A 10,408-nucleotide genomic window follows, 5' to 3' on the forward strand; every position below is an offset into this window, starting at 1 on the left:
GAGCCATCGTGACTCATTTTCGGTCGCTTCGAACATTTGCTTTTTTTTTCTTTTTTCAAAATACGTGAACAATCAGCACGTTGTATCAAGGTTTCTTTTGGATTTGACATCATATCAAGAAAAAAGTCAATAATCGTCTTTACCTTGTACCACTACTCGATTCGAAGATGGCAGGAAGCGATTGTGGCTCGGGGTATTGCTCCTTCTTTAGTGGATAACATTCATACATGAGCGAGGCAACACTTACTCCTGGAATATCTAATTAACAAAGCTACACCTTAACAATGATAAGACTGGGGCATTTTTAACGATGATAATGATAATAACAATAATAATAATGATGATGATGAATCTAGATGCGCAAAATTTACAACATTTTCAACTGCGCATCATAAGAGTTAAAATATTACAATCAACTAAAGCTATGAAGAGAAGTGAATACGAGTGAATGGTTACCAAAAAGAAAAAAACGCCCCGATTAAAAATGCCCATCTAAAAAAGCGTGATTTCGATTGAACTTGCACCCCCTATATTCAGAGGAAGTGCATTCAAGAATTTAAACAGAACAGTAAAAATTGTTCACCTCTAGGCTAGCTTAAGACTAAAAACAGGTATGACTTAAAGATAATCTGTCATTGGAAATTCTGAGATCATAATTAGATAAGAGGGAGCTTAAAATTTAATGAATCATAAAAGTAGTTGGAATCATTTCAAACTCCATTCTGTTTCTCCAACGTAACTAAAAAATAGGCGATGTTACATGGCAAAATGTTTGTTCTCTGAAAATCAGTCCAGCCCAAGCATTCTTTATCCGCTACAGTCTAGGTATTAAAACAAACTGGTGATAAATACAGGAGGCTGATGCAGTAGTCTATTCGGGTTTTAATGAACGCACCAATGAGGGCCTCAGTTGATTGTTGTGAGAGATATTTTCTAATGTGGTAAATAATGTCGACGTGAAATGAAAAGCTGCATATATTTGTGACGTTTGTTGGCATAGACAGCCTGGAATAAAACCAGACACAGATATTTTACTGCTAATGATGGGCACAGGTTCGATGTTCCACTCAACAACACGTGCACTGACAGTTATTCAATTTTCCCAATAATTATTGTGGTGTCCCAATTATAAGGAATTCGGTCTTGTTGCTGTTCAGTTTAAGATTATCGTTCAACATCCATAAACGGATGTTCCTTACACCGTGTTCGATACTTTTCATCGAAAGAAGTGCGTCCATATCAAATGATCGCAGCTTCCTAAATGAGACAAGGTTAACTTTTAGGGTGGTCAAGCTGTTTTCAGTTTGAGTAGCAGTGTCAGATTATCCGAAAACAGGATGTCAGACACACGTTGACCACTGATAAAGTTATCTGAGTTCCGCGTAATTATCAGATCCAGTACATGGCCCAGTTCATGTGTTGATTCCGACGCACGTCGATTTAATGATATCAACTCCAATAAATCAAAGAAATGACAAGTTGCCATGTGATGATGGTCTCAGGATTGACTCTTAGAGAACGGTCGACGATATATTAAGGCCAGTGAATTTGAAGATTTGATGGAGACGAGATAGTCGCAACATTCAAAAGGCGTTCTTGAACGAAATTAGAGTTTGCGTAAAACCGACCAAAAAGCAGCTCATTATTTTTTTGATTCTTGTTTTCTTTTTTAGATGTCATGTGTCCTCGTTTTCTTGTTCAAATGTCTGAATGGTGCAACCGATCTCAATGTTCATGATTTTGTTTCCTTTTTTATCTTATGGGCGTCGCCTCGCAAAGGTTCTTGTGTACAATTCGCACCAGGCTTTACTTTGCTCTTTTGATAATTGTTCTTGCTGTGTCTTGTACTTTCGATTTTTATCGAGTGTTGTATTATTGTACTATTATTATATGAGTCATACCCAGTAAAGCTGTTGAAAAAAAAAAAAAAAGTAAACAGAAGAAGCGTACCCCAACCTTAAGGAGTACTTTTGGAGAAACTAAATAGCTTGAAGTCAGGAGAAGCTTTTGCATTGCAAATTACAGGGTCGTTATCCGATAACAAGGTTTCAGTTTTAAAAAATAATTCAGCATTACATCAATAGACGTAATCAACAAATAGTGCAGATTTATTAACAATAGAGCGAGCATTTGACGTGCACCTAGTAAGATGAGTATGGCCGTTGTTGTCTGATGAAGATCGGACACACAATTAATCTGCGCAAGACTGGAATGATCGTGATGGTTCCGTCGTCTACGTTTGAAAGTACAACTATTTGTTGCTAAAGTCGTATTAATTGGACCAGCAACTAGTGTCGCCACTAGTTGCTGAGCGAAGGCGAGTGAGGTTAAAAGCGGAGAATGATGCCGGTGTAAGATCGATGTTTAGGACACGGCATACTCAGGAAATGAAATTATCCGGATAAAATAGGGAGTGATTTAAACAAAAGCGCAGAGCAAATAGGAAACGGAGACAAATTGAGCTGGTGATACAATCACGACCACACGCCACTGCGCAAACTGATCTGTCTCTATATGTTGCATACACACATGCTCCTTTGCCACTGTGATTAGTAGCCGTTTTTCGATTCTCTGGTTCAGCCGTCTCCAAATTTATAAAAAAAAAAGATTTATTTCGCAGTCTTCAGTGAGCGTTCACACATACTTCTTTGCCACTGGGATTACTAGACTTTTCTCGATTTTCTGGTTCAGCTATCTCCAGAGTAAAACAAAAACCATTCAATTTCGTAGTCTTAATCTGTGCTTCGGCGAGCATTTTCCTTTCCAGCCTCACACCGCTCGTCAGTCAAACTCAAAAGTTTTATAAATAACTTTCATATTCTCGATACATTAAGACCAAGAATAATCCAGCCGATCACGCCCTAGGGAGATGCCGAGGAAATGACGAGGGACTAATCAAATCTTATTATCTCAGAGGGCCTGTGTTCCTACGAGGGAACAATTTCTATTTTTAGGAGGAGACATTTTCCATAATCAGATATGAGAACCTCAAATTAAGGTTATCGTGCGCACGACTACAGTCAAGAAGAAGTTTAGCCGCATCAACGGTATGTTAAGGTTCCCCGACTGGGAAAAGACAGTCAGATTGATAAATTATATGAGAGGAACTTTCATGAAGATCACGTTGAAAGTAGTTACCACCTCAATAACCGAACTACGAGAAACTGAAAAGCTTATCTTAAAAGAGTAAAAACAGACAACAGTCATGAATGAAGTCTAAGCCGTAAGGAATTGAATACTAAAATCCAAAGTAAAAGTTCCCAATAAGGTTTGATCCGATGAGCAAGGATCGATGATCGATCGATGATCAAGGAACGTTGAGAATTGGTGGGAGGCTTGAAAATTAATTCCACTTTACCATTAAGTCGTTTCCGGTCAAAGACTGATCGCAAAGCTAAATGCCCCTGCGATATGTTTTAATGGCTCTACTTTGCTGTTTGCTTGCCATACAAAACTTGATCGTGGCTAGTCAACAATCACTTCTGGTTTTGTTGGGAAGGATTCGGCTTTTACGGATCATGAAGAATTTTACTTAGCTACTCAACAGTTGTCGACGCCGCCGTCGTTTTCACCCGTATTGGACATTTCCTCGACCTGTAGAATCCTGGTTTGAAATCCGCATGCACCAGCGTAACTTCCCTGCAGCCCTTTTCCGTAGACATTTGAAAATGGAGAGAGAATCATTCGACAACTTATTTACGCTCTAAGAGGCTACGTTCAGAGAGAGACCACTTTTACATAAAACCATTTAGTCTGGTATCAATTACGAAATAGGATGAACAGTTGAAGGGTATCCGTCAAGAAACAATAGATTTTCTCGCCCGACAAAAAATTGCAGGCCTCCAAAGTTAGTTGATAGTATCTTTGAAGTTTGGTGGCACTTGGGAAAATTTTGGTGGGTCAAACAAATCTTTTGCATTGACAACGGTTTCGCGTTGAGAGATTTTTTTGCAAAACGAACAAAATTTCGCGTAGTGCGGACTGGCCCTAAGAATAATCCAGCCAATCACGCCCCAGGGAGGTGCCGGGGAAATGACGAGGAACTAATAAAATCTAATTGTCTCAGAGGGCCTGCATTCCTTTATGAGAGAATATTTCATTTTAAGGAGGAGAAATTTTCGATATTCAGATATGAGATCCTTGAGTCAAGGCTATTGTGCGCATGACCACAGTCAAGAAGAAGTTTAGCCACATCGACAGCGTGTCAAGGTTCTCCGACTGGGAAAGGGCAGTCAGACTGATAAATTATATGACAGGAACTTTCATTGAGAACAAGTTGAAAATAGTCACCACCACAGCAGCCGAAATACGAGAAACTGAAAAGCTAATCTTTTTATAAAGAGTAACAACAGACAACATTCAAGAATTAAGTATAAGCCGTAAGCAATGGAACGCTAAAAAACAAAAGTAAAAGTTCCCTATTTAGGTTGGATCGGATGATCAAAATCCATGATCGATCGATGATCAAAGAACGGTGAGAGTCGGTGGGAGGCTTGAAATTCCGTCATACCATTCAGCGTTAGACATTCGGTAATCTTAACGGAGCGTTTTCAATTAACATCTTATTAAAAACCAAGGAAAAGCAATGAGCATGAACCAGTTTCGCTCTCATCTCGTGTCGAAAATCTACGTTGTTGTAATGAATATATGTTTTCGCAAAATTGACATATCTAATCACATACGGTAGTGGCGCCCTGAACACGATTTCGTGCGAGGTATGATGGACGGGGAGAGGAGAGAGCCGGGCGGACAACTACGCACTCAGTAGGAATCAGCCAATGGGTGTTTGAACTGGGCGCGCGAATATCTTCATTTGCGTTAATTGTAGGACAGCAGTTTTTAGAATTCACGCGTCCACTTGTGAGGCATGCAGAGAATACAGCCAGGGGTTTTCATTGAAGGAGGATGAATCACTTTGCCAATGGGTGCAAACCTGCTAATAACCAGCTGCGACCAGCAAAGATGTTGTCTGGTTCGGAGCTGATTTGCGACACTTTCGCGTAACGCTTCTGCGTTAGTCACTATTGCGTTACGATATCGTGATTGACTTTTAGACCGATCATGCGTATTTTTACTGTCTTCTCAAACTATTGCTACGTTTTGTTAAATAAATCAGATCGAAGGTTTTATTTTTGCTGGACAGTTTTTCTTGTTCAATTCGCCTGTAAAATCGCCCGTAATAGATGGGAGATGTATAAAGCTTTTCACGCAGCACGAGTATCAAGTACGTTATAAAATTAGCGCAAAATTAAAAAAAGTAAAAAAAAAAACCTGCGCGTTGCATGCGATCCATTGGGAACCAGTGAAATCTTGAGTTAAAATTCCGGCAACATAAACTTAAAAAAAGGAAGGCAGAGGGATATTGTACAAACACGTTCAGACTAATGATCATATGACGCAGAACTACATTAAGACGCTTTACAAACAAACAAAGTCCAAGTAAGGAATCAGCTCCTGAAACATTCATTGGCATGAAGGATGATAAACGTGATCATCAAGATTCAAAGTTTTGAGCATGTGTTTCAGAATTTGAATGAGAGTCGTCCATCCACTATCGTTGTAAAAGTCTATCGATGGAAGACTTAACAGAACTCCATACTGTTTGCTCATCAATTTAATATAAAGTAAAATCATCTATGTAATTGAATAAAAAAGGCCTAAAAAAATTCAGGCCTGTACGGGATTTGAACCTTAATTTCACTACCGCTTGAGTAGTGTTCATTAATGCGAGTATCGCTTCCATATTCATTTGTTTATTCGCAGTTCACATGTATGATTTTCATATGTTTACAGTCATTTAGTCTCTACATTACTGCTCAAGACCACATAAATACAATCGGCACTAAAAACGCCCAGTGCAACCGTTATTCTTGTATGGATGGCACTCAATAAAAAATTAGTGCTCGTGGCTCAAATAAAAATTCAGTTAATATTAGGTATGATAATAAATCTTTGTTGAGATTTCCGAAAGAATTTCACATCACAGGCATGTGCTAATATCAACGTTACTCTTCATTGTTTTGACTGAAAGATTCTCTCTGGTCACTTAGCGTTCCAATAAACTATTCGGTCTTATCACCAGCGAGATAAAAGGAATATAACAACAGGTGATTTAAAATGTGTCCTCCATTTCTTTCAATTCGCGATCGAGTTTTAACCATCGACAAGCAATTAATCTGATCAAAGTATTCGCCATCTTTAAAATTTGTACCACTGCTCAGAAAACCAGATGGTGTGAAACGTTACCAGATTAATCGAACAATGTTATTTTGCATTAGGATCTAAGGGTAGAGTAACTTGATCTAATTATCCACTAATGTGAGGTAAATACAAACGTTAATGTTATTATTTTGAAAAAGTATCGGGAGCTTTCAAGATGTAGGAAAACACACACGTCGCATACAGCAAAGTTAACACTTTGTTAAAATGACTTATTTATTCCAGGGACTTGTCCAACAACCAGTTACAAGATTTACCGGCAGGAGTGTTCGCTGGCATCAAGGTTTCCGAATGGGGGAGGTTGACGCTGTAAGTAAGACTCCTATATACTACAAATCAACGTCAATAAAGAGCAAAACAAAATATCAGAAATCAATAAATTGAAATTAAATGTGGTTAACTATGAAGCCAAACATCCAATAGCTCAAGCCACCGCTTTCTGACCGTCTATAACTGCTTAATAAGATCACGTAAAGTCTCTTGTTTCACAAAGTTTGTATTATAGCTGACGGTAACGAAATAGTTTTTTCGCCGTGTTGTTACTGTTTAATCAGAAAAAATGATTGCCCCTAAGGGTTCCTCAAAGTAAGTATTGAAATGTGTGTCCCGAGGGGTTTAGAGGATACATCTTTTTAAGATGATTTTAAATATTTCGTTAAGTTTATCAATTTAATTCAATAAATGAGGCTGAATAAACAATGAATCGATTGTAGTCACGAGCGACGATTATCCTTATGATACATTTCCAATCGGTAAACAGCTTCAGATATTTGAATGATGGACCATGCAGGGTCAAAGGATGGCACATAAAGTTTATCATAACAATCTGTTTATTACTTCTTCAAATTTTAGATTTCATTTTCATTCCAGCCAAGTAATCGAAAAATTGTGTCTCATGGTTTTGAAATCATTACCTCTACTTGGATGTGCAGATAGTATCAACCTCAGAAAATGCAAATAAACAATGCTATTCGGCCTTAGGATAATGAAATATTAATTAAGCCACTACGTTAATTTCAGTGAGGCCAATGAAGATATATCCGATAATGTTAAAAATAGTTGCACATTATTTATATCGTATCAGGAGTTTTTTTAATTATATACTTTGTCACGCACCATGCAGATATTCCTTTTAATCTGGGTTATAACTCATATAAATTTCTACGAACTGACTCAACATTTTTCTTTAACACGAGGTTGTTTTGGAGAAAGTGCCATCGTGACTTATTTTCGATCGCTTCAAACACTTGCTTTTTTTGCAAAATACGTGAATCAATCAGCACGTTGTGTCGAGATTTCTTTCAAACCGATAGAAAGTGTTTGCGAAATGCCGCGTACGAACGATTACAGCCGACAGAACATGTCTGTGGTGGAGCTTTTCATCGAAATCTTCAAAAAGAAAAACTGTCAGAATCAGCTGTTGTGATACATAGATTTTGAAACGAAGTACGAAACCATCTTTTTACAGTGTCAGCCACTGTTTCATCGATAGTTCAACTCTAGCTCGTTCATCAGCATGTTTGAAGGGTATCTTTTGAATATTTCCCCATCTTTTATTTTGACTTGGTTCTCTTAACAGAAATAGAGAGCGAAAACGTTTTCTTCTTTGTGCATTGTTTACGGTGTCGAAGTTTCTCCTGCTCAGGCCCTTTAAACCCCTTTCCTGTACTGCGAAACCACGGCTTGATTGTAAGCACAAGAAACTTCTTTAGCTGCGTGGATTATTTGAGCTATGGTACCGTCGCACTAGATTAAATGATATGTGAGTTTTTCTACCCAAAACTGACGTTCCTTCCCGAATTGGAAAGACACTCTAGGGCGCTCGGTAGCATGTGTAACACAATTTATTCAGTCCAGCGGATTTGACATCATATCAAGAAAAAAGTCAATAATTGTCTTTGCCTTGTACCACCACTCGATTCGAAGATGGCAGAAAGCGATTGTATCTCGAAGTATTGCTCCTCCTTTGAGCGAGGCAACACTTACTCCTGGAATATCTAATGATAATAATAATAATAATAATGGTAAAGATAATAAAAATGATAATAATAATAATGATGATAGTGATAATAACAGTATAACTTTATTCACAATTAGAGATTATTTTCAAGATACAATTGATAAAATGAACATACGAAATTTCATAAAAATTCAAAATTATGTATAAGACAAAAGCATTTAGTTTGAAAATTGTCCCACTCCAAAACAAAGAAAAAAACTTTAGATTCCCGCAGTGGCGACGTTTATTTTGCAGTCTGAGGAGTGTTCTATCTTGCTGTGAAAAGGTGTTCGTGATCCTCTCACACGTGCGTGTGCCGATCTTAGATGTTCGAAAGAGATTTGTGTCCTGAGCCATGCGATAACGGTGTTATACGGCTCGGTGTCCTTCTGAGCTATCTTATCTGCAAGATGCTTCAGGAAACGCTGACACTCATTTCCCATTCCGCCATTGGTTCCAAACACTAAAGGTGTGAATGAACCCATCTCTACATCTAGCACCCGCTGCTGGTACTTGCGTTTCTTCTCGTCCTCTTGCTCCTTGAATACTTCAGATGCTGTCTTGTTCTAGTAACACTCTAATCTCCTGCTTATTAAGGGCTAAGCCCTGATCTGCGAGAGGCATCGCATTTAACCAAGAACTTGCGCCCTTGTCTCTCGATTGATTAACTAGTCGCGCAGCAGATCTGGGGAAAGAGTTGAGTTAATGCCTTCCATTTTCTCTTCGTCACGCGCCCTCTGAAGTGACTGATGATGTCTCTTAAGCTCCTCCGTAAAGCTTTCGCCTGGCGCCATAAATGTACTCTGCGATTTGATAGAATCTACGCGCGCAGTAGTTATTGTCTTCCAGGCAGCTAACTGTTGTGGCGCCTCAGCTCTCAAATCTGGCATGCCCAGACCCCCTTGAGCCGTTGTTAAGGTGACAAGTAGACGCACCTCGTTAGGGAGAGGCTCTGATTGACCGAACAAAGTTGGAAGAAGTAGGTCGTCAATCGCCTCTTGGATTGGATCGACATAATCCTCAAACGAATCTATAGTGCGCATGAAGTAGGTGAACTTTAACTTGCACCCTTTTATGAAGACAATGTACGCTGTGTGAGGCTGACTCTTTTCAGAGCCGTTCGATTTCCTCTTCCCATATGCGAATTTTCTCCTCACAATATTGATCTTTGTATTCTTGCGACGCAATGACTGCTACTTGATGGCGCTGACCTTCAGTTGTTTATTGACTTCATCTCCAAACACCCTCTTTGCTTCATCTACAAGTGCCTCAGACTTAACAATCAGCTAGCTAATTGACCCGTTCACGAGATATCCAAACTTTTCTCCCTCTTTAATCAATTGCTTGTATCAGTCGTACAACTGCGCGATTCTCCCTCCTCCAGCAGAGTCGTCTGCAAGCCACACCTGTTTAACCATCGGGCAGTGTGCCCTCAGATTCTGAATCATTATAGATGTATTGAATGAGTACCATGGCATCGCTAGGGGATCCCCTTGCGTAGTGCCTTCTTGTGAAAGTGTTTCACCTCCACCGCAGATAAACGGTCAAGATGGGCTTCTATAGGTGTTTATTACATAGTGCGCCATTTCTTTGCATGTGATCTGGAAACTGTGCGAAGCCGCTGACCTGTTCATTTGCTTAAAGGCGTTACTTGCATCGATCAACAGAATCCCATCTGTTCCTTCTTCTTCAAACACTTGGCTCATTGTATGTATCGCAGCCTCCACTCCTACATTATGACCAGCACAAACTTGTAGGGGACCTGCCGCTTCTTTTATTTCCTCCTTTAAAAAACTGCTAACCATTTTTCCCATTATTCGCCTCACGACCTCTCCAACGCCGATTGGTCTAATTCCAGGGTTCTTGTCGAGCGGGCGAATTTCTTCATGCTAAGTTACCATGGGGTCCCCGGCGAGACTCAGTTTAAAAGGGAGGCAAGGTTACGTAGCTGGTTTTCAACGGTGGTGTGTCAAGGTTGATGTGGACGCGGGCTGTTAGAAACTTCTGAACTGGAAATTTTTGAAGCAAACTGCGGCTTAGCGTCGGTTGCACGGAGAATATTGAATTTGTAGGGAATTGAAATGAAACTACAGTATGTGTGCTTGGATTCTGCGTTGGATTTGTGGCTGCCCGGTCATTTTGCGCCGGAATTTTTCGCTTCTCAGATCGGGCGTTCGGAAATGGAGTGTT

The 10,408-nt window shown here is 39.5% G+C and overlaps 1 protein-coding gene across 1 annotated transcript in view; it reads left to right on the plus strand.

The window, feature by feature from the left end:
- The window catches only part of LOC131768783 (uncharacterized), a 76,406-nt gene that overhangs the window by 20,707 nt on the left and 45,291 nt on the right, over positions 1 to 10,408 (plus strand). Inside the window, exon 6 of the mRNA XM_066166976.1 lies at positions 6,445 to 6,528. Within this exon, the coding sequence (XP_066023073.1) occupies positions 6,445 to 6,528 (84 nt within the window). The remainder of the gene's footprint in view (positions 1 to 6,444; positions 6,529 to 10,408) is intronic.

This window comes from Pocillopora verrucosa, chromosome 1 (genome assembly GCF_036669915.1).
Source record: "Pocillopora verrucosa isolate sample1 chromosome 1, ASM3666991v2, whole genome shotgun sequence".
NCBI classification, from domain to species: domain Eukaryota; kingdom Metazoa; phylum Cnidaria; class Anthozoa; order Scleractinia; family Pocilloporidae; genus Pocillopora; species Pocillopora verrucosa.